The 24,883-nt window shown below is 45.8% G+C and overlaps 1 protein-coding gene across 1 annotated transcript in view; it reads right to left on the reverse strand.

Moving 5' to 3' along the window:
* The window catches only part of LOC124010622 (SH3 domain and tetratricopeptide repeat-containing protein 2-like), a 35,263-nt gene extending 13,737 nt beyond the window's left edge, over window positions 1-21,526 (reverse strand). The window contains exons 1-16 of the mRNA XM_046323293.1: window positions 20,170-21,526; window positions 17,305-17,403; window positions 15,501-15,629; window positions 14,302-14,429; window positions 13,962-14,067; window positions 13,508-13,651; window positions 9,710-9,908; window positions 9,260-9,333; window positions 8,352-8,547; window positions 4,967-5,103; window positions 4,121-4,171; window positions 3,265-3,575; window positions 2,668-2,862; window positions 2,180-2,481; window positions 1,726-1,957; window positions 1,266-1,592 (exon numbers count right to left, since the gene is read on the reverse strand). Coding sequence (XP_046179249.1) covers window positions 1,266-1,592; window positions 1,726-1,957; window positions 2,180-2,481; window positions 2,668-2,862; window positions 3,265-3,575; window positions 4,121-4,171; window positions 4,967-5,103; window positions 8,352-8,547; window positions 9,260-9,333; window positions 9,710-9,908; window positions 13,508-13,651; window positions 13,962-14,067; window positions 14,302-14,429; window positions 15,501-15,629; window positions 17,305-17,403; window positions 20,170-20,254 — 2,715 coding nt within the window. The 5' untranslated portion in view covers window positions 20,255-21,526. The remainder of the gene's footprint in view (window positions 1-1,265; window positions 1,593-1,725; window positions 1,958-2,179; window positions 2,482-2,667; window positions 2,863-3,264; window positions 3,576-4,120; window positions 4,172-4,966; window positions 5,104-8,351; window positions 8,548-9,259; window positions 9,334-9,709; window positions 9,909-13,507; window positions 13,652-13,961; window positions 14,068-14,301; window positions 14,430-15,500; window positions 15,630-17,304; window positions 17,404-20,169) is intronic.
* Window positions 21,527-24,883: the final 3,357 nt, after the last annotated feature.

Below are 24,883 nucleotides of genomic sequence, written 5' to 3' on the forward strand. Positions count from 1 at the left end.
GAGACCGTAGTTACCTGTAGAGACTGTAGATACCTGTAGCAACTGTAGTTACCTGTAGAGACTGTAGTTACCTGTAGAGACTGTAGTTACCTGTAGAGACTGTAGTTACCTTTAGAGACTGCAATCAGCTGTAGAGACTGTAGTTACCTGAAGAGACCGTAGTTACCTGTAGAGACTGTAGTTACCTGTAGCAACTGTAGTTACCTGTAGAGGCTGTAGTTACCTGTAGAGACTGTAGTTACCTGTAGAGACCGTAGTTACCTGTAGCAACTGTAGTTACCTGTCGAGACTGTAGTTACCTGTAGAGACTGCAGTTACCTGTAGAGACTGTAGTTACCTGTAGAGACTGCAGTTACCTGTAGAGACTGTAGGTACCTTTAGACACTGTAGTTATCTGTAGAGACTGTAGTTATCTGCAGAGACTGTAGTTACCTGTAGAGACTGCAGTTACCTGTAGAGACTGTAGTTACCTGTAGAGACCGTAGTTACCTGTAGAGACTGTAGTTACCTGTAGAGACTGTAGTTATCTGTAGAGACTGTAGTTACCTGTAGAGACTGTAGTTACCTGTAGAGACTGTAGTTACCTGTAGAGACTGTAGTTACCTGTTGAGACTGTAGTTACCTGTAGACACTGTATTTACCTGTAGAGACCGTAGTTACCTGTAGAGACTGTAGTTACCTGTAGAGACCGTAGTTACCTGTAGAGACTGTAGTTACCTGTACTGTAGTTTACCTGTCGAGACTGTAGTTACCTGTAGAGACTGCAGTTACCTGTAGAGACTGTAGTTACCTGTAGAGACTGCAGTTACCTGTAGAGACTGTAGGTACCTTTAGACACTGTAGTTATCTGTAGAGACTGTAGTTACCTGTTGAGACTGTAGTTACCTGTAGCAACTGTAGTTACCTGTAGAGGCTGTAGTTACCTGTAGAGACTGTAGTTACCTGTAGAGACCGTAGTTACCTGTAGCAACTGTAGTTACCTGTCGAGACTGTAGTTACCTGTAGAGACTGTAGTTACCTGTAGAGACTGCAGTTACCTGTAGAGACTGTAGTTACCTGTAGAGACCGTAGTTACCTGTAGAGACTGTAGTTACCTGTAGAGACTGTAGTTATCTGTAGAGACTGTAGTTACCTGTAGAGACTGTAGTTACCTGTAGAGACAGTAGTTACCTGTAGAGACTGTAGTTACCTGTAGAGACTGTATTTACCTGTAGAGACCGTAGTTACCTGTAGAGACTGCAGTTACCTGTAGAGACTGTAGTTACCTGTAGAGACTGCAGTAGTGGCTGCAGGGTGTGCTGTGCACTCTCAGCCTCTCCCGTCAGGACTAACAACCATCCCAGCAGTACTGAAGCCTCGAACCCCTCCTCCTCGTTGATACCTCCCCCGGTCTGTACAGCCTGCTGGGCACAGGGCAGGGCCTTCACCAGGGCGCCGTGTTGCTGGTACACACAGGCCAATCCCAGACACAGGTCCCTCTGTGTCTTAAGGTCCTCACCCCGCTCCGCAATGGCTAGAGCCTGCTGAAGATACACCACGATCTGGGCGGGGAGGAGAGACGTCCCCTCTTTCCATCGCGGATTCAGACGCACCTATGGAAAATGTTGATTTTTTTGGTATGTGTGTCGGATTTTTCCAATGTTTCTGTTGTATACTTTGTATCAATGTGTCATTTGTTTTTGGAATATTAGAATGTGATGACCTAACAAACAAACCATAGCCTACCGAGTTCCTGCTGAACAGTTCTATCCTGTGGAAGGCGTCCTGTAGTGAGTGCTCCTGTCCAGAGTCAAGGCTGAGTGATGCCAGGGCCAGGTAGGGCATGTATTTACGGTGGTAGAGCCGGGACAGGAGCCAGTTGAGGTCCAGGGGGGCGATGCGGCGCCCCTCCTCAGCAGACAGGGTAACGGTGAGGAACTGGAGGCGCTCCACGAAGGGCAGGGCGTCATCTATCTTTCTGTATTAATAATCGTACAAATAATGACTATATATTTGATTTATAACAAACTTTTCACAGATATATCGAAACAAAGGACATAGAGTGTGTCCAACATGGCACCCTATTCACTATATAGTGCACTATTTTTGACCAGAGCACTATGGGACCTGGTCAAAAGAATTGCACTATATAGGGAATTGGATGCCATTTGGAAGCATTGACAACACAGACAACACCAACCTAAGGAGGAGGAAGAGGCTGGCGGTGAGGTAACAGACCCGTGCCTCCAGGTGTTTGTCCCCTTCCACCACAGACCTCTGCAGCACAAGCTTCAGCAGCTCAAACTCATCCAGGGAGGTGAAGGTGTGGCTGGGGAGGCAGAGGAGCAGAGCACTGGCCTTCTCCAGGGTCGGGGGCAGCTTGTCGGCCATCTTCTGTTTGAGGTAGATGGCTGTGAGGTTGGTGTAGAGGGCGATGAGGAGAGGGAGGTCAGAGAAACCATCAACAGAGATGCCAAGGGCTTCCTCGTAATACACACGGGCCTGGGAGAGAGGGATGGGAGATTAACATTTAAGTTCATTTAAGAGCACACTCATATGTGTGCTCTTAATTTAACTTTTAGTGCTCTTAAATTAACATATTATTATTATGTATGTGTGTTTGTGTGTGTATGCATAAATGTGTGTGTGCATGTGTACATACTCCAGTGTTCCTCTCTTCTGCCCTACCTGGGAGTACTTGAGCTTCTTGGCGCAGAGCCTCCCCAGTAGGAAGCATGCCCGTCGGTGTGCCCAGGCCATGCCCGTTCTCTTAGCCCCCTCCCTGACAATCTCCAGATGGCCCAGTAACTCATCCTCACTCTGTCCTGAGAACGTCAGCCACAGGAAGGAGTGGTTTAGGTCATAGAGGGGCAGGAAGTCCTCCTGGAGGAGAGGGGAGGGAAGGGGAGGGGAGGGGAGGGAGGAGAGGAGAGGAGAGGAGAGGAGAGGAGAGGAGAGGAGAGGAGAGGAGAGGAGAGGAGAGAGAGAGAGGAGATGAGATGAGATGAGATGAGAGGAGAGGAGATGAGATGAGATGAGATGAGAGGAGAGAGGAGAGGAAGGAGAGGAGAGGAGAGGAGAGGAGAGGAGGGAGAGGAGAGGAGAGGAGAGGAGGGAGAGGAGAGGAGAGGAGAGGAGAGGAGAGGAGAGGAGAGGGAAGAGGAGGAGAGGAGAGGATGGAAAATTAATGTAATAGATTACTTTATTGACAATCAACAGTGAATTAAACAACTATACAAACCAGACAAAAAACCCTAAATCTCTTCAATTTCAATGACCTCTCACCTGGAAGTGATGCATGTTGAGCAGAGTCAGGGTTGGGTCACAGACCTCTGACTCCACCCCCTCCCAGCTCCCCTCCTCCAGGAAAAGGGGTGGGTCTTCCTGGAACTCATTCATCTCTCTGAAGGTGTCGTCCAGACTGAAGGACAGCAACTCCCCGTCACCGCCACGCCCCAAAGCATTCTGGGAGGCGTAGAAGGAGGGGCGGGGCGAGGAGTGAGAGAGAGAGGGGCGGGGGGAGGAGTGGTAGGGGGGTGTAGCGTCACTCTTCTCTGAGATGATGGACTGCCGGGCGCTGGCGGGGGCCTTATGCTCTGAGAGAGAAAGATATGAACACTGAATGTAAAGGTTTCGGTACACTGTATATGAAAATCCATGTACTGTACATTAGAAATGCAGCTATGAAACTTCCTTGACTCTCCTAGCAGTTCAGCTTGGTGCTGCAATATGTGCCTGTTCAACAAATTAATAAAATATTATCTCCCTTGTCATGGGCGCAACTTTGGTTTTATATGTTTTTTTATTTTATCCAGTCGGATTAACACTCCAAACAGTCTACCCGACCACTCGGAGGAGTCTGCATGGTCCTAAAGCACACTGTTGCCTCATTTTGTATCACATTCCAATGATAAAATTGCCATTTCTGAATGGGCGTCCCCAGTGAAAGTTACTTCCCTGTCCCATGTAAAATGGGACAGTCAGGGAGAAAATGTTCTTGGCTTTGACTGAGACAGAAGGATATATCGACCTCTAAACAATCTTCTACCATTCAGCTGAGGTTGTATTAACAATCTGATAAACAACGTATTAACTTTCATAAATATCTTATTACCTTGTTAATAGATAACGTATTACTAACCTTGTTTTGGTTGGTTTCTGATGTACGTAAAGTCAGACTGATCCAGTCTATCTGCAGGAAGAAATATATATTTAACTGGTGTTTCACATACAGTGGTTCTTACGTTAATGTAATGTAGCACAGACTGCGGGCTCACGCAGAATTCTATGGCACATTATTTAACTGTCAGCCATTGTTGCCATTTATGCTAGTTAATGCTAGTTTGACCACCAGAGGGCTTCTTTGAGAAGCTAAGTTATTGAAATGAAATGGGGCTGTAGGCCTAAGGGTCCTCTGTACTGCAGCTGTTTTAGCATAACTTACCTATTGATAAAGCATACAGTACAGGTCTTTAAATACAGTCAAGCAGCATTCAGTATAACACAGTGGTCCCTAGCTACAGTGGTCTGACAGTACTCAGTATAACACAGTGGTTCCCTACCTACAGTGGTCTGATAGTACTCAGTATAACACAGTGGTTCCCTACCTACAGTAGTCTGATAGTACTCAGTATAACACAGTGGTTCCCTACCTACAGTAGTCTGATAGTACTCAGTATAACACAGTGTTTCCCTACCTACAGTCGTCTGACAGTACTCAGTATAACACAGTGGTTCCCTACCTACAGTAGTCTGACAGTACTCAGTATAACACAGTGGTTCCCTACCTACAGTAGTCTGACAGTACTCATTAAAAACACAGTGGTTCCCTACTTACAGTAGTCTGACAGCACTCAGTAAAACACAGTGGTTCCCTACTTACAGTAGTCTGACAGCACTCAGTAAAACACAGTGGTTCCCTACCTACAGTAGTCTGACAGCACTCAGTAATTCCCTATACTGTATAGACTGAGGGATCCTCTCCTACCTAGTCTGTAGACAGTACTGATGTCAGAGGAGAAGAGTCTTTCTAGGAGGCCGCTGTCTCTGGGTTCACTACTGCAGGGGTTAATCTGGGCCATTGACGCACGTTCCTCCTCACTCAGAAACACCAGTTGTCTGTCTCTGACAAGGAGGGAGAGAGAGCGAAAGTGAGAGGGCAGAGAGAGGGAGTGAAGAGAGACAAAGAAAGCATTATCACCCACATGACTGCTCTCAACCACCCCTCCATCCCTCCCCCCTTCCATCTCTCTATCCCTCCATTCCTCCATCCAACCCTACATACCTTCATCCTTCCATCCCACCACCCCCACACCTCCATCTCTCTACACCTCCCTCCCTTTACCCCTACACCCCTCTGCAACCATGTATCCTTCCATCCCTGCCCTCTCCATCTCTCTTCTCCTCCATCCCCCCATCCCCCACCTCTCCATCTCTCTACTCCTCCATCCTCCACCCCTCCATCTCTCTACTCCTCCATCCTCCCACCCCTCCATCTCTCTACTTCTCCATCCCCCCACCCCTCCATCTCTCTTCTCCTCCATCCCCCATCCCCCACCCCCATCCCCCCACCCCTCCATCTCTCTACTTCTCCATCCCCCCACCCCTCCATCTCTCTTCTCCTCCATCCCGCCACCCCTCCATCTCTCTTCTCCTCCATCCCCCACCCCTCCATCTCTCTTCTCCTCCATCCCCCCATCCCTCCATCTCTCTTCTCCTCCATCCCCCACCCCCATCCCCCCACCCCTCAATCTCTCTTCTCCTCCATCCCCCACCCCTCCATCTCTCTTCTCCTCCATCCACCCACCCCTCCATCTCTCTTCTCCTCCATCCCCCCACCCCTCCATCTCTCTTCTCCTCCATCCCCCCATCCCTCCATCTCTCTTCTCCTCCATCCCCCCACCCCCATCCCCCACCCCTCCATCTCTCTTCTCCTCCATCCCCCCACCCCTCCATCTCTCTTCTCCTCCATCCACCCACCCCTCCATCTCTCTTCTCCTCCATCCCCCACCCCTCCATCTCTCTACTCCTCCATCCCCCCATCCCCCCACCCCTCGATCTCTCTACTCCTCCACCCCCCATCCCCCACCCCTCTATCTCTCTACTCCTCCACCCCCCCATCCCCCCACCCCTCTATCTCTCTACTCCTCCATCCCCCATCCCCCACCCCTCTATCTCTCTACTCCTCCATCCTCCACCCCTCTATCTCTCTACTCCTCCACCCCCCATCCCCCCACCCCTCTATATCTCTACTCCTCCATCCTCCACCCCTCTATCTCTCTACTCCTCCATCCTCCACCCCTCTATCTCTCTACTCCTCCATCCTCCACCCCTCTATCTCTCTACTCCTCCATCCTCCACCCGTCTATCTCTCTACTCCTCCATCCCCCATCCCCCCACCCCTCTATCTCTCTACTCCTCCATCCCCCATCCCCCACCACTCCCTCTACCCTCCATCCTCCACCCCTCTATCTCTCTACTCCTCCACCCCCATCCCCCCACCCCTCTATCTCTCTACTCCTCCATCCTCCACCCCTCTATCTTTCTACTCCTCCATCCTCCACCCCTCTATCTCTCTACTCCTCCACCCCCCATCCCCCCACCCCTCTATCTCTCTACTCCTCCATCCTCCACCCCTCTATCTCTCTACTCCTCCATCCCCCCACCCCTCTATCTCTCTACTCCTCCATCCTCCACCCCTCTATCTCTACTCCTCCACCCCCCATCCCCCCACCCCTCTATCTCTCTACTCCTCCATCCTCCACCCCTCTATCTCTCTACTCCTCCATCCTCCACCCCTCTATCTCTCTACTCCTCCACCCCCCCATCCCCCACCCCTCTATCTCTCTACTCCTCCATCCCCCCACCCCTCTATCTCTCTACTCCTCCATCCCCCATCCCCCACACGTCCATCTCTCTACTCCTCCATCCCCCACCCCTCCATCTCTCTACTCCTCCATCCCCCACACCTCCATCTCTCTACTCCTCCATCCCCCCACCCCTCCATCTCTGTACTCCTCCACCCCCCACCCCTCCATCTCTCTACTCCTCCATCCCCCCACCCCTCCATCTCTCTACTTCTCCATCCACCAATGTTGTTATGTATAGCCCTCACAGTGGTTTGGTATTGTAATGCTGTTATGTATAGCCCTCACAGTGGTTTGGTATTGTAATGCTGTTATGTATAGCCCTCACAGTGGTTTGTTATTGTAATGCTGTTATCTATAGCCCTCACAGTGGTTTGGTATTGTAATGCTGTTATGTATAGCCCTCACAGTGGTTTGGTATTGTAATGCTGTTATGTATAGCCCTCACAGTGGTTTGTTATTGTAATGCTGTTATCTATAGCCCTCACAGTGGTTTGGTATTGTAATGCTGTTATCTATAGCCCTCACAGTGGTTTGGTATTGTAATGCTGTTATGTATAGTCCTCACAGTGGTTTGGTATTGTAATGCTGTTATGTATAGCCCTCACAGTGGTTTGGTATTGTAATGCTGTTATGTATAGTCCTCACAGTGGTTTGGTATTGTAATGCTGTTATCTATAGCCCTCACAGTGGTTTGGTATTGTAATGCTGTTATCTATAGCCCTCACAGTGGTTTGTTATTGTAATGCTGTTATCTATAGCCCTCACAGTGGTTTGGTATTGTAATGCTGTTATGTATAGACCTCACAGTGGTTTGGTATTGTAATGCTGTTATCTATAGCCCTCACAGTGGTTTGGTATTGTAATGCTGTTATCTATAGCCCTCACAGTGGTTTGGTATTGTAATGCTTTTATGCCATCAAACCCCTGCAACTTATCCAGAACGCTGCAGCCCACCTGGTTATCTCATGTCACCCCGCTCCTCCAGACACTGCACTCCCTTCCAGTCGAAGCTCACATCCACTACAAGATCATGGTGCTTTCCTACAGACCAGCAAGAGGAACTGCCCCTCCCTATGCTTAAACCCTACACCCCATCCCGAGCTCTCCGTTCTGCCACATCTGGTCTCTTGGCCCTCCTACCCCTATGGGAGGGCAGGTCCCACTCAGCCCAGTCCAAGCTCTTCTCCGTCCTGGCACCATAGTTGTGGAACCAGCTTCCCCCTGAAGTTAGGACAACATTCCCTGCCCAACTTACAAAAACCCCTGAAACTCTGCCTCCTCAATGAGTATCTTAAATAATCCCCCTCCTCACCTCGACCCCCCCACTTCTAGCTCTGACTTTGCTGACAGCTACTTTATTAAGGAAAAGTGTATTTAATATTCCTGTGATATGTGCTTGTCCCACCTAGCTATCTTAAGATGAATGCACTAATTGCAAGTCGCTCTGGATAAGAGTGTCTGCTACATGACTAAACATTTTACGTTTAAATGTATTGCTCTTACGGGGGTTTGGCGTTGAGTGGCTTGACGTGAGCCTTGTGTACGAAGCCGGTGTTTCCTGTAGAGCAGTGTGTTCCTATGAACAGGTCCAGACCTCGGAGTAGCATCCCCTGTATCTCAATCAGGTCACCTTGACTCAGCTGGAGCTCATCAGAACCTACTGGGTTGTGGTCCACTACAGCCTCACAGGATCCGGTTACTGCAAGGGGAGGGGAGAGGAGAGGGGGTTGGAGGAAATACCTAGTATGTGTAATGAACACAGGCCATGGCATGAGTGTAGTGTGCTGTGGAACCCTGTAAGTTCCTGCCCTCACCTATAGGGTGATGAAACTGTCATCTCTCTGAAGGGTTAGGTTTAGGGTAAGAGCCTCACCTATAGGGTGGTCAAACTGTCATCTCTCTGAAGGGTTAGGTTTAGGGTAAGGGCCTCACCTATAGGGTGATGAAACTGTCATCTCTCTGAAGGGTTAGGTTTAGGGTAAGAGCCTCACCTATAGGGTGGTCAAACTGTCATCTCTCTGAAGGGTTAGGTTTAGGGTAAGGGCCTCACCTATAGGGTGATGAAACTGTCATCTCTCTGAAGGGTTAGGTTTAGGGTAAGAGCCTCACCTATAGGGTGGTCAAACTGTCATCTCTCTGAAGGGTTAGGTTTAGGGTAAGGGCCTCACCTATAGGGTGATGAAACTGTCATCTCTCTGAAGGGTTAGGTTTAGGGTAAGGGCCTCACCTACAGGGTGGTTAAACTGTCCTCTCTCTGAAGGGTTAGGTTTAGGGCAAGGGCCTCACCTATAGGGTGGTCAAACTGTCCTCTCTCTAAAGGGTTAGGTTTAGGGTTAGATTTAGGGTTAGGGTTAGGTTTAGGGTTAGGTTTAGGACTAGGTTTAGTGTTATGTTTAGGGTAAGGGCCTCACCTATAGGGTGGTCAAATTGTCCTCTCTCTGAAGGGGAGCATCCGGCACAGTCAGAGTACTTCCTCAGAAACCACCTACACAAACAGGAAACACATCAGCTTGGGACAAAATGGCTGCCATATTTCACTAAAAAATCTAAGACGAGAGGAAACACAAGTGTGAAAATTAAGGATAGAGGTTGATAGCTTATAGGGTGACTGAGTATGTCACTGTGTCATGTTATAAGGTGTACATACAGCATAAGATGTAATGTGACTTACTGGTAGAAGGGGTATAGGTTAGGGACTAGGTAACTCACTGGTAGAAGGGGTATAGGTTAGGGACTAGGTAACTCACTGGTAGAAGGGGTATAGGTTAGGGACTAGGAAACTCACTGGTAGAAGGGGTATAGGTTAGGGACCAGGTAACTCACTGGTAGAAGGGGTATAGGTTAGGGACCAGGTAACTCACTGGTAGAAGGGGTATGGCAGCGGCTGCATGGTGTTGACAGGCACTAGTCCGTGTTGTCCGGTGGAGAGAAGGGTGCCCTCCCAGTGACTGTCCTGCCCCGTGTCTCTAACCATCAGCAAATCGTTACGTCTGAAACACAGCTCCTCCTCCTCATCACTATGCTCGCCACTGCTCACCAGCGCCTTGGCGAAGAACGAACCTGGGGGAGAGAGATACATACAGGTAAATAACATGCAACGAACACCACACCAGATGCAGGTTTCTGTGAAGAATGAACATTCGACTGAACTAAAGGGATCTTTTCATGGAACTGAGGCTCTGTCCTACGTCACAGAGTCCTGTTTTAAAGATCCATTCTCAACATACACACGCCTTCACTGGCTATTGATTCCTCTCAGCCATTAGGGAGAACAGTACTTCCTCTTAAAACAGTATGTCTACAATGGAAATGCAGTGTAGGAAAATACCTCTCTAAAGTATGTTGAGTTAATGGCTGACAAATTGTAAAGTGAAAAGGGGCACTGTGGTTGTTTTGTTGTTTTACTTGATCTCTGAACATTCAGAACACGTCATCAGTTAAAGTGTGTTTAATTTCTAGGTATCTGGAACAACTGCTGAAATATCATGAACATGTCCCTTCAGTTCAGTGGTTGAGTAATAAATCAAATCAAATCAAATCAAATTTTATTTGTCACATACACATGGTTAGCAGATGTTAAATGCGAGTGTAGCGAAATGCTTGTGCTTCTAGTTCCGACAATGCAGTGATAACCAACAAGTAATCTAACTAACAATTCCAAAACTACTGTTTTATACACAGTGTAAGGGGATAAGGAATATGTACATAAGGATATATGAATGAGTGATGGTACAGAGCAGCATACAGTAGATGGTATCGAGTACAGTATATACATATGAGATGAGTGTGTAGACAAAGTAAACAAAGTAGCATAGTTAAAGTGGCTAGTGATACATGTATTACATAAGGATGCAGTCGATGATGTAGAGTACAGTATATACATATGCATATGAGATGAATAATGTAGGGTAAGTAACATTATATAAGGTAGCATTGTTTAAAGTGGCTAGTGATATATTTACATAATTTCCCATCAATTCCCATTATTAAAGTGGCTGGAGTTGGGTCAGTGTCAATGACAGTGTGTTGGCAGCAGCCACTCAATGTTAGTGGTGGCTGTTTAACAGTCTGATGGCCTTGAGATAGAAGCTGTTTTTCAGTCTCTCGGTCCCAGCTTTGATGCACCTGTACTGACCTCGCCTTCTGGATGATAGCGGGGTGAACAGGCAGTGGTTCGGGTGGTTGATGTCCTTGATGATCTTTATGGCCTTCCTGTAACATCGGGTGGTGTAGGTGTCCTGGAGGGCAGGTAGTTTGCCCCCGGTGATGCGTTGTGCAGTCCTCACTACCCTCTGGAGAGCCTTACGGTTGAGGGCGGAGCAGTTGCCGTACCAGGCGGTGATACAGCCCGCCAGGATGCTCTCGATTGTGCATCTGTAGAAGTTTGTGAGTGCTTTTGGTGACAACCCAAATTTCTTCAGCCTCCTGAGGTTGAAGAGGCGCTGCTGTGCCTTCTTCACGACGCTGTCAGTGTGAGTGGACCAATTCAGTTTGTCTGTGATGTGTATGCCGAGGAACTTAAAACTAGCTACCCTCTCCACTACTGTTCCATCGATGTGGATAGGGGGGTGTTCCCTCTGCTGTTTCCTGAAGTCCACAATCATCTCCTTAGTTTTGTTGACGTTGAGTGTGAGGTTATTTTCCTGACACCACACTCAGAGGGCCCTCACCTCCTCCCTGTAGGCCGTCTCGTCGTTGTTGGTAATCAAGCCTACCACTGTTGTGTCGTCCGCAAACTTGATGATTGAGTTGGAGGCGTGCGTGGCCACGCAGTCGTGGGTGAACAGGGAGTACAGGAGAGGGCTCAGAACGTACCCTTGTGGGGCCCCCGTGTTGAGGATCAGCGGGGAGGAGATGTTGTTGCCTACCCTCACCACCTGGGGGGCGGCCCGTCAGGAAGTCCAGTACCCAGTTGCACAGGGCGGGGTTGAGACCCAGGGTCTCGAGCTTGATGACGAGCTTGGAGGGTACTATGGTGTTGAATGCAGAGCTGTAGTCGATGAACAGCATTCTCACATAGGTATTCCTCTTGTCCAGGTGGGTTAGGGCAGTGTGCAGTGTGGTTGAGATTGCATCGTCTGTGGACCTATTTGGGCGGTAAGCAAATTGGAGTGGGTCTAGGGTGTCAGGTAGGGTGGAGGTGATATGGTCCTTGACTAGTCTCTCAAAGCACTTCATGATGACGGAAGTGAGTGCTACGGGGCGGTAGTCGTTTAGCTCAGTTACCTTAGCTTTCTTGGGAACAGGAACAATGGTGGCCCTCTTGAAGCATGTGGGAACAGCAGACTGGTATAGGGATTGATGCCGTCTGGGCCTGCAGCCTTGCGAGGGTTAACACGTTTAAATGTCTTACTCACCTCAGCTGCAGTGAAGGAGAGACCGCATGTTTTCGTTGCAGGCCGTGTCAGTGGCACTGTATTGTCCTCAAAGCGGGCAAAAAAGTTATTTAGTCTGCCTGGGAGCAAGACATCCTGGTCCGTGACTGGGCTGGGTTTCTTCTTGTAGTCCGTGATTGACTGTAGACCCTGCCACATGCCTCTTGTGTCTGAGCCATTGAATTGAGAACGCAGGATCCGCGTCACGGAAAACATATTCTTGGTCGTACTGATGGTGAATTGACGCTGATCTTATATTCAGTAGTTCTTCTCGACTGTATGTAATGAAACCTAAGATGACCTGGGGTACTAATGTAAGAAATAACACGTACAAAAAAAACAAAAAACTGCATGGTTTCCTAGGAACGCGAAGCGAGACTCATCTCAGTCGGCGCCGGAACGTATACTAATAAGTTGACATTTTGTGCTTCTGTTCTTCTCTGAGGGGAGTGTGATGTAAACTGATGTTGATGATGAAGGTCAGGAAAGTAGAGCACATAAGCTGTCCATAAGGAGTTCGTAGAGTGTGTAAGGTCTTCATAACATGTCCATTAGTAGTTTATAAACTGTTCATAAGATGTAATTTAACCAGGTAGGCTAGTTGAGAACAAGTTCTCATTTACAACTGCGACCTGGCCAAGATAAAGCAAAGCAGTTCAACACAAACAACAACACAGAGTTACACATGGAGTAAACAATAAATAAGTCAATAACACAATAGAAAAAAAGAACGTCTATATACAGTGTGTGCAAACGAAGTAGCGAAGTAATTACAATTTAGCAAATTAACACTGAAGTGATGTCTATAAAGACTTCATAAGATGCTGATATGGTGTTCATAACCTGTCATAAGGAGTTCAAGTGTCCATCCCAAACCTTCTAAACTTGCAGTCCCAGGTAGTGTGGCCAGGTGTTGTTCATAATATGGTTATAACATGTCATAAGGTGTTCATAAGTTGTTCATAGGGTGTTTATAAAGAGTTTATAAGGCGTTCGTTCACCCTCCTGCAGCAGCAGTCCCAGGTAGTGTGGCCAGGTGTTGTTCATAATATGGTTATAACATGTCATAAGGTGTTCATAAGTTGTTCATAGGGTGTTTATAAAGAGTTTATAAGGTTCATAGGGTGTTTATAAAGAGTTTATAAGGCGTTCGTTCACCCTCCTGCAGCAGCAGTCCCAGGTAGTGTGGCCAGGTGTTGTTCATAATATGATTATAACATGTCATAAGGTGTTCATACGTTGTTCATAGGGTGTTTATAAAGAGTTTATAAGGTGTTCGTTCACCCTCCTGCAGCAGCAGTCCCAGGTAGAGTGTTGCCAGGTGTTCCTCGTCTACAGTCACAGTGATCTCCAAGTCCCTCAGCAGCTCAGTGTCCAGCCAGAATGACTGGTCACACAGGAAATTCTCCAGGCACCGCGCCACATAGCCTGGACATACAAAATGCACATAATATGTTCATAACATGTCATAAGGTGTTTATAACATGGCATATGCTGTTCATAAGGTTCACCACGCCACACAGCCTAGACACACAACGAAGCAAGAGGAAGTTATCCCTACATCCTGATGTAAGGCCTGTTTTTTCCGGGTCGATTCGTTAGGATTGGGTGCGGGGACGCTGGTCCTAGATCTGTGCTTATTGGCAACTTCTAACCAGGCTGGACATAATAATCAGCTATCAGACTGTGTAAATGAGAGTTTCATCCATGTCAGGTAGACTAGGATAGTACAGCATACCCAGAGCCAGGTAGGTAGAGAACTTCCAGATCTCCTCTACAGTCTTGAAGGTGATGACAAAGCTGTCCTTCTCAGCGTGGACAGACAGCAGACGGGCAGACAGGTCCTGTATGGAGGCAGAAGAACCAAAGACATTGATGAAGGAGCAGAGAGGATGCAGAGAAGGTCACCTTTATGCTAAACGACTCCTGGCCCATACATCAGGGAGAAAACAGCACTTTGAGATATCTTTCAGCAGGACAACGGTTGGTACTGCACCTTTGGTCAAGGTTGGGTCATCAGTTTTGGTATGCCTTGACCTCTATAACTTCTAACAACTGACCTAAGACCTGTGACTAACCTTGAAGAGCTGAATGACGTCCTGACTGTTGCTCTCGACGACCCTGAGTCTTGTACGGAGCGCCTCCTGTAGTTCAGAGTCAGGTATTACACCTGAGCACCGCCGACCGCTGAACACTAGAACCACGTCTACACACACACAAACACACACACAAACACACACACAACAAACGCACGTACACACGCACATATTCACACGTGCACACACACACTGTCAGTCTCATCATCACCGCTAGGCGTATTGACTGATACTGTGATATTGTCATGTAGAGGTCAATATGCAGAGGTAAAGCTGTTTATATGACATTTCACAGAAGGTAAGTGAGTGAATTTTAGAGCCATTCTCAGTGAGTGTATTACAGAGCCCAGTGAGTGTATTATAGAGCTCAGTGAGTGTATTACAGAGCTCAGTGAGTGTATTATAGAGCTCAGTGAGTGTATTACAGAGCTCAGTGAGTGTATTATAGAGCTCAGTGAGTGTATTACAGAGCTCAGTGAGTGTATTATAGAGCTCAGTGAGTGTATTATAGAGCTCAGTGAGTGTATTACAGAGCTCAGTGAGTGTATTATAGAGCTCAGTGAATGTATTACAGAGCTCAATGAGTGTATTACAGAGCCATTCTCATTGAGTGTATTACAGAGCTCAGTGAGCTCATTGAGTGTCTCAGTGTTAGACTAGGAATAACAGATCTATTACAGCCTTGAGTGACTCTTAGTGGACGTTTAAAAGGGACCTTTAAACATTAGGTCAATTTAGGACAGAGCTACACAGGAACCTGCTGGAGGAAAGTAACATATTATCATAGAGTATCTAAGTAGCTGTGTCTACTGCAACATTAGCGTTAAGGGAAGATGAAGAGTCAGCAGTTTTCTTGCAGGATGTTGACATACATACAGACAACATTAATGATAAAGTGATCATCTAGATGACTGTCTAGACAGAGACAGGATACAATAGAGATGCTGTGATAGCATCAACACCAACAGATCCACAATAAGCATCACACCACACAACCATGACCAGCAGCTGGTCAGCATGACCAGCACCACCACAACATTAGCAGTTAGCACATCCATAGCAAGAATAGAGAGAGAAACACCCTGGCTGTCCCAAATAGCACCGTATGGGTCAAAAGTAGCACCTATGGTTAATCGGGTGTCATTTGGAACACATCCGAGTATCTGTGAGTAGAACAGTACCTGAGGAGAACCTCTCTCCCACAGCCAGTGACACGGTGCTTCCTCTGGTGAACGCCTCCTTCCTCGTCCAGTAACTGTCCAGCTCCGCCTCCCCTTCCCCAGACTCCACCCCCGGACCCTCCTCCTCCCCTGGAGAAACCAGGAAACAGAGGTCAGGTCAGAGGAACCCTCAGGAAGGAAGGGGATGATACAGTTGTTTGGGGGTTGATTTTAAAAATAAACTTTTGTTTCAGCAACATGTGCTCTGTAAGCAAGTTCAAGATCATCCATCAACTTTGTTGTGTGACAACTATGAAGGGGGATGGAGACCAAATAGTGGACATGGCTACAAAACAACACCAGCATTTACCATCATTTAGTGTCCACATTGCTTCATTGTCTATCCTTCTGGAATGCAAACCAGTCAAGGTAACGAGACAAAGTGACAGAATTGGTGGTTTGTCTATGTTACTGTATGAGAGAATATTCACACTAAAGTTGCATATCTGCTGGTGTACAGTGTATTCTGTGATCCAGCTGAAGAGGTTTTCAATAGTGATGAGTTTTTTCCTCCAGAACATCAACAGGACATGAAGAGTCTATCATAGCCCATACATCTATTACCGTACTGCAGCTCCCAGATGGTCTGTTACAATATAATGACCTGCTCTGGTTCTCCTGACAGGGCTTTGTGACTGGTGACGGCTTCACACACACACACACACACACACACACACACACACACACACACACACACACACACACACACACACACACACACACACACACACACACACACACACACACACACACACACACACACACACACACACACACACACGCACACACACACACAGAAACACACACACACACACACACACACACACACACACACACACACACACACACACACACACACACACACACACACACACACACACACACACACACACACACACACACACACACACACACAGAAACACACGCACACAAAGGCTTTATGAGCGGCTGGGCTGGCTTCCCCATGTTGTTGTCCCATTGTCCCAAACACATCCTCAGTCTGGGACTGACCGGTGACCAGTGGCATGACACAACAGCCTGAAAGATTCCTCCCAAACAGCCTGAAAGATTCCTCCCAAACAGCCTGAAAGATTCCTCCCAAACAGCCTGAAAGATTCCTCCCAAACAGCCTGAAAGAATCCTCCCAAACAGCCTGAAAGATTCCTCCCAAACAGCCTGAAAGAATCCTCCCAAACAGCCTGAAAGATTCCTCCCAAACAGCCTGAAAGATTCCTCCCAAACAGCCTGAAAGATTCCTCCCAAACAGCCTGAAAGATTCCTCCCAAACAGCCTGAAAGAATCCTCCCAAACAGCCTGAAAGAATCCTCCCAAACAGCCTGAAAGAATCCTCCCAAACAGCCTGAAAGAATCCTCCCAAACAGCCTGAAAGAATCCTCCCAAACAGCCTGAAAGAATCCTCCCAAACAGCCTGAAAGATTCCTCCCAAACAGCCTGAAAGAATCCTCCCAAACAGCCTGAAAGATTCCTCCCAAACAGCCTGAAAGAATCCTCCCAAACAGCCTGAAAGAATCCTCCCAAACAGCCTGAAAGAATCCTCACGCTTAAATCACCACTGTTATGTTGTTTAGGCTACAGTGTAATACAATGTTTCATTGTTTGCTACAGTACAAATCCAGAAACATTCAAACTCCAAATTAGTCTGGGCAATATAACTCATGCAGGACATGGGAAGGAGGAACATAATTGCGACAGAATCAGCTGGATGTTTGTGAAGGTCATCGAAGGCTTTTTTACTGTACTCTACCTCGATTCCTAACATCATTTCCTGTGAAGTGCCCATTGGTTCCCGCTAGCGTGTACGGTGGTTCCCTCCATAGTGCATCCAGCTCAGCAGGGGAGATGTCTGGGAGGGGGGAAGGAGATAAGTGTGACACACATCAGTAAATGGTCGCTTTCCCTGATCAGACGTTGCATGCATCAACCAATGGTTGCACGCCATGTCATCGACTGTGCCTTCGGGCACCAGATTGCTATAGAATATGATGTGGTTAGCTGATTAAATAACTATCAAGGAGATTAGTCTAACACACATCTGTAAATGTTTGGGAGGGGGAAGGAGAATAGTGTAACAATAGTCTAAAGTGGATTCCTCTCCGTATATCTCCATCAATAGTCTGATGAGGAGAAGGATACCAGGAAGGACACATTTACTAGTCCTGAAGGAAAATTTTGTTGAACATGTTGTATCACAAACAGGTCATACAGCAAATAGTGAACAGACGTGTCGTCTTTACAAGAAAAGCAGCTAGCCATCAGACATCGTAAGACAACGCTTCCCAATCCTGGTCCTGGGGAGCCCAAGGGTTGCAAATGTTTGTCTTTGCCATAGCAGTATGGCCTTACCAGCCACCCTGATCTAGAGACAGATACTAGCACTATGGCCTTACCAGCCTCCCTGATCTAGAGACAGATACTAGCACTATGGCCTTACCAGCCTCCCTGATCTAGAGACAGATACTAGCACTATGGCCTTACCAGCCACCCTGATCTAGAGACAGATACTAGCACTATGGCCTTACCAGCCTCCCTGATCTAGAGACAGATACTAGTATGGCCTTACCAGCCACCCTGATCTAGAGACAGATACTAGTATGGCCTTACCAGCCACCCTGATCTAGAGACAGATACTAGTATGGCCTTACCAGCCACCCTGATCTAGAGACAGATACTAGTATGGCCTTACCAGCCGCCCTGATCTAGAGACAGATACTAGCACTATGGCCTTACCAGCCACCCTGATCTAGAGACAGATACTAGCACTATGGCCTTACCAGCCGCCCTGATCTAGAGACAGATACTAGCACTATGGCCTTACCAGCCACCCTGATCTAGAGACAGATACTAGTATGGCCTTACCAGCCACCCTGATCTAGAGACAGATACTAGTATGGCCTGCCACCCTGATCTAGAGACAGATACTAGTATGGCCTTACCAGCCACCCTGATCTAGAGACAGATACTAGTATGGCCTTACCAGCCACCCTGATCTAGAGACAGATACTAGTATGGCCTTACCAGCCACCCTGATCTAGAGACAGATACTAGTATGGCCTTACCAGCCACCCTGATCTAGAGACAGATACTAGTATGGCCTTACCAGCCACCCTGATCTAGAGACAGATACTAGTATGGCCTTACCAGCCACCCTGATCTAGAGACAGATACTAGTATGGCCTTACCAGCCACCCTGATCTAGAGACAGATACTAGCACTATGGCCTTACCAGCCGCCCTGATCTAGAGACAGATACTAGCACTATGGCCTTACCAGCCACCCTGATCTAGAGACAGATACTAGTATGGCCTTACCAGCCACCCTGATCTAGAGACAGATACTAGTATGGCCTTACCAGCCACCCTGATCTAGAGACAGATACTAGTATGGCCTTACCAGCCACCCTGATCTAGAGACAGATACTAGTATGGCCTTACCAGCCGCCCTGATCACCCTGATCTAGAGACAGATACTAGTATGGCCTTACCAGCCACCCTGATCTAGAGACAGATACTAGTATGGCCTTACCAGCCACCCTGATCTAGAGACAGATACTAGTATGGCCTTACCAGCCACCCTGATCTAGAGACAGATACTAGTATGGCCTTACCAGCCACCCTGATCTAGAGACAGATACTAGTATGGCCTTACCAGCCACCCTGATCTAGAGACAGATACTAGTATGGCCTTACCAGCCACCCTGATCTAGAGACAGATACTAGTATGGCCTTACCAGCCACCCTGATCACCCTGATCTAGAGACAGATACTAGCACTACACACCTGGTTCAAATAATCAAAGCTTGATGATGAGTTGATTATTAGATGTAGATGTGTGGTGCTAGGGTAAAATCCAAAACGTGCACCCCCTGGGGTCCAGGGACCAGGATTGGGAAAAGCTGTGGTAAGGGTTGACAGGGGATGGGAAACACAATGGCAAGAAGCAGAGAGGTCACACAATGACCCAGAGACAAACATCTGCACTGACATCATCAGCCCAAAACCCCACACATCACTGAGCGTTACCCATGAGACATCAGCTCAGCAAGACGAGAAAACATTCAGACTAGAACACACTCAGACAAGGACAAGCATGCCCTGTAAATGGAACAAAACAGTGGTAAGCCTTTGTGTATTGTATACAAAACCGTATTGGTAAGCCACAGCTGACAGTCAATGTCAAAATTGTCTTCATGCTTTCTGACCTTGTCGTAACACTGGTAATATTACCCAACATAGCAGAGAGACTCTCTACACAGGACAAAGCATAAAGACAATACAATACACAATGATTGACTGGTCCGTTATGCTGCACTGAGACACAGAACACAACAAACTGTACAGTTTAGTAACAATATGACAGACAGGACTGCAACTACAGTACACACAACAAGCACAATCAAACACCACCTAACACAGCATCACACTGACACACCATGCCCTGTACTATACTATACCTTCATGGGATAGCCTGTTACCCATATCATATAGATATACCTACAGCAGCAGTATCTGTCTGAACGAGTGAGATACTGCTCTCTGTCTTCTCATGTCAGTGACCTACTAGCCTCAGCTCCAGGCTGTGGGTACAGACGGCAGTGTGAAGTGGAACCAACCTGGGAAGAGAGGGCAGCGTTTGAGGAGCGGAGAGCAGCAGGAGGACGAGGAGGCCCGGAGAGGAGTGCAACAGCACCACGCCATGTGTACCAGCAGCTTACAGCTCCCAGAAATCAATAATGCCAACAGCCGCAGCTCTCAGCACGGCTCTCAGCTACTAAGCATTCAGACTGACTGTCTGGTGGTCTGGCTCTGTCTGTCCTCAGAGACAGCTCTCTCTTTTTCTCTCCTGCTCTGATCTATCTCTCTCGTTCTGATCTCTCCCTCTCTCTTTCCTGCTCTGATCTATCTTTCTCACTTTCTCTTTTTCTGATTTCTCTCTCTCTCCTGTGTTGGATGTCTGATCTGTCACTTTCGTTCTCTCTCCAGTTAACTCTCTTTAGAGCTTCTTCCTGTACCCACATCTCTCTCTCTCTCTCTCTCCCTCTCTCTCTCTCTTTCTCTCTCTCTAGCTGCTGCCCAGTCTGTGAATACACAAAGCACTCTTTTCTGATGGCATGTGTGAGTGGGGTGGTTTTTGAGAGAGAATGTGTGTGTGAGAGACCCCACTGTTTGTGCTGCTGAGACAGAGTAGTGCTGACCAACTGTAAGAGAATGCCAGCAGAGTGCAGCAGGCTACAAGGTCACTCTACAAGAGGTTACTGGGCACAGGTCTAAGATCAGCTTACCCTCCCCCACTCATAACCAGTAGAGGGGACAACACAAAACAAACCTTTCCCATGATCAGGGGAAACACCATCCTACTCTCTGCAAGGTCACCATAGTGACCAGGGCTCCTATTCACAAAGCGGTGCTGATCTAGGAGTGCTGACTGGGGATCAGTTTAGTCTTTCAAATCATAATGAATACGATTTTATAGACAGGGGGAACCTGATCCTAGATCGGCTCTACTACTCAGACGCATCGTGAATACCCGCCCATAGGGTCAGGGATTGGGATCAGAAGGGGAGTTCTGATTGGCTGAAAGCTTGAGTGCTGCACATTGTGGGAGGATGCTACACTGTTCAAAGGAAACACTTTGAAACACAAAGCTAGTGGCAACTAAGCTGGCACAAACTTAGACTATTGAAACATCATCCTGAGATGTTTTGAAACATGACATGGTGTCTTCTAACTCTACTTAATCAAGAGTTGTGCAACACCATGCCAGGGACAGGGAGCACTAACAGAATGGTTTAAAAAAACAATTTGATGTTTCGTATTTCCAATTGCTGTAAATGAGATTCACTTCTCCTGTTGTTTATTCCCTTCTCTTGTTGTTTATTCCCTTCTCTTGTTGTTTATTCCCTTCTCTTGTTGTTTATTCCCTTCTCTTGTTGTTTATTCCCTTCTCATATTGTTTATTCCCTTCTCTTGTTTTTTATTCCCTTCTCTCATTGTTTATTCCCTTCTCATATTGTTTATTCCCTTCTCTTATTGTTTATTCCCTTCTCTTGTTGTTTATTCCCTTCTCTTGTTGTTTATTCCCTTCTCTTGTTGTTTATTCCCTTCTCTTGTTGTTTATTCCCTTCTCTTGTTGTTTATTCCCTTCTCTTGTTGTTTATTCCCTTCTCTTGTTGTTTATTCCCTTCTCATATTGTTTATTCCCTTCTCTTGTTTTTTATTCCCTTCTCTCATTGTTTATTCCCTTCTCCTGTTGTTTATTCCCTTCTCTTGTTTTTTATTCCCTTCTCTCATTGTTTATTCCCTTCTCATATTGTTTATTCCCTTCTCTCCCTTCTCTTCTCATATTGTTTATTCCCTTCTCTTGTTGTTTATTCCCTTCTCTTTGTTTATTCCCTGTTTTTATTCCCTTCTCTTGTTGTTTATTCCCTTCTCTCATTGTCCCTTCTCTTGTTGTTTATTCCCTTCTCTTGTTGTTTATTCCCTTCTCTTGTTGTTTATTCCCTTCTCTTATTGTTTATTCCCTTCTCTTATTGTTTATTCCCTTCTCTCATTGTGTATTCCCTTCTCTTGTTGTTTATTCCCTTCTCTTGTTGTTTATTCCCTTCTCTTGTTGTTTATTCACTTCTCTTGTTGTTTATTCCCTTGTTGTTTATTCCCTTCTCATATTGTTTATTCCCTTCTCTTGTTGTTTATTCCCTTCTCGTATTGTTTATTCACTTCTCTTGTTGTTTATTCCCTTGTTGTTTATTCCCTTCTCTTGTTGTTTATTCACTTCTATTGTTGTTTATTCCCTTCTCTTGTTGTTTATTCCCTTCTCTTGTTGTTTATTCCCTACTCTTGTTGTTTATTCCCTTCTCCTGTTGTTTATTCCCTTCTCCTGTTGTTTATTCCCTTCTCTTGTTGTTTATTCCTCCTGTTGTTTATTCCTTCTCTTGTTGTTTATTCCCTTCTTCCCTCTCTTGTTGTTTATTCCCTTCTCTTGTTGTTTATTCCCTTCTCTTGTTGTTTATTCCCTTCCCTCTTGTTGTTTATTCCCTTCTTGTTGTTTATTCCCTTCTCTTGTTGTTTATTCCTTCTCTTGTTGTTTATTCCCTTCTCTTGTTGTTTATTCCCTTCTCTTGTTGTTTATTCCTTCTCTTGTTGTTTATTCCTGTTGTTTATTCCCTTCTCTTGTTGTTTATTCCCTTCTCTTGTTGTTTATTCCCTGTTTTTATTCCTCTTGTTGTTTATTCCCTTCTCTTGTTGTTTATTCCCTTCTCTTGTTGTTTATTCCCTTCTCTTGTTGTTTATTCCCTTCTCTTGTTGTTTATTCCCTTCTCTTGTTGTTTATTCCCTTCTCCTTTGTTTATTCCCTTCTCTTGTTGTTTATTCCCTGTTGTTTATTCCCTTCTCTTGTTGTTTATTCCCTTCTCTTGTTGTTTATTCCCTTCTCTGTTGTTTATTCCCTTCTCTTCTCTTGTTGTTTATTCCCTTCTCTTTGTTTATTCCCTTCTCCTGTTGTTTATTCCCTTCTCTTGTTGTTTATTCCCTTCTCTTGTTGTTTATTCCCTTCTCCTGTTGTTTATTCCCTCTTGTTGTTTATTCCTCTTCTCTCTGTTGTTTATTCCCTTCTCTTGTTGTTTATTCCCTTCTCTTGTTGTTTATTCCCTTCTCCTGTTGTTTATTCCCTTCTCTTGTTGTTTATTCCCTTCTCTTCTCTGTTGTTTATTCCCTTCTCTTGTTGTTTATTCCTTCTCTTGTTGTTTATTCCCTTCTTGTTGTTTATTCCCTTCTCTTGTTGTTTATTCCCTTCTCTTGTTTTTATTCCCTTCTCTGTTGTTTATTCCCTTCTCTTGTTGTTTATTCCCTTCTCTTGTTGTTTATTCCCTTCTCCTGTTGTTTATTCCCTTCTCTTGTTTATTCCCTTCTCTTGTTGTTTATTCCCTTGTTTGTTTATTCCCTTCTCCTGTTGTTTATTCCCTTCTCTTGTTGTTTATTCCCTTCCCTTGTTGTTTATTCCCTTCTCTTATTGTTTATTCCCTTCTCCTGTTGTTTATTCCCTTCCCTTGTTGTTTATTCCCTTCTCTCATTGTTTATTCCCTTCTCCTGTTGTTTATTCCCTTCTCTTGTTGTTTTTCCCTTCTCTTGTTGTTTATTCCCTTCTCTTCCCTTCTCTTGTTGTTTATTCCCTTCTCTTGTTGTTTATTCCCTTCTCTTGTTGTTTATTCCCTTCTCCTGTTGTTTATTCCCTTCTCTTGTTGTTTATTCCCTTCTCTTGTTGTTTATTCCCTTCTCTTGTTGTTTATTCTCTTGTTGTTTATTCCCTTCTCCTGTTGTTTATTCCCTTCTCTTGTTGTTTATTCCCTTCTCTTGTTGTTTATTCCCTTCTCCTTGTTGTTTATTCCCTTCTCTTATTGTTTATTCCCTTCTCTTGTTGTTTATTCCTTCTCTTGTTGTTTATTCCCTTCCTTGTTGTTTATTCCCTTCTCTTATTGTTTATTCCCTTCTCCTGTTGTTTATTCCCTTCTCCCTTGTTGTTTATTCCCTTCTCTTGTTGTTTATTCCCTTCTCCTGTTGTTTATTCCCTTCTCTTGTTGTTTATTCCCTTCTCCTGTTGTTTATTCCCTTCTCTTGTTGTTTATTCCCTCCTCCCTTCCCTTGTTGTTTATTCCCTTCTCTTGTTGTTTATTCTTCTCTGTTGTTTATTCCCTTCCTTGTTGTTTATTCTCTCTTGTTGTTTATTCCCTTCTCTTGTTGTTTTTATTCCCTTCTCTTGTTGTTTATTCCTTTCTCCTGTTGTTTATTCCCTTCTCTTGTTGTTTATTCCCTTCTCTTGTTGTTTATTCCCTTCTCTTGTTGTTTATTCCCTCTCTTTATTGTTTATTCCTTCTTGTTGTTTATTCCCTTCTCTTGTTGTTTATTCCCTTCTCTTATTGTTTATTCCCTTCTCTTGTTGTTTATTCCCTTCTCTTGTTGTTTATTCCCTTCTCTTGTTGTTTATTCCCTTCTCTTGTTTATTCCCTTCTCTTGTTTTTATTCCTTCTCATTCCCTTCTCTTATTGTTTATTCCCTCCTTTGTTTATTCTCTTTGTTGTTTATTCCCTTCTCTTGTTGTTTATTCCTTTCTCTTGTTGTTTATTCCCTTCTCTTGTTGTTTATTCCCTTCTCTTGTTGTTTATTCCCTTCTCTTGTTGTTTATTCCCTTCTCTTGTTGTTTATTCCCTTCTCTTGTTGTTTATTCCCTTCTCTTGTTGTTTATTCCCTTCTCTTGTTGTTTATTCCCTTCTCTTATTGTTTATTCCCTTCTCTTGTTGTTTATTCCCTTCTCTTGTTGTTTATTCCCTTCTC

The sequence above is a fragment of the Oncorhynchus gorbuscha genome, linkage group LG23, assembly GCF_021184085.1.
Source record: "Oncorhynchus gorbuscha isolate QuinsamMale2020 ecotype Even-year linkage group LG23, OgorEven_v1.0, whole genome shotgun sequence".
NCBI lineage: Eukaryota > Metazoa > Chordata > Actinopteri > Salmoniformes > Salmonidae > Oncorhynchus > Oncorhynchus gorbuscha.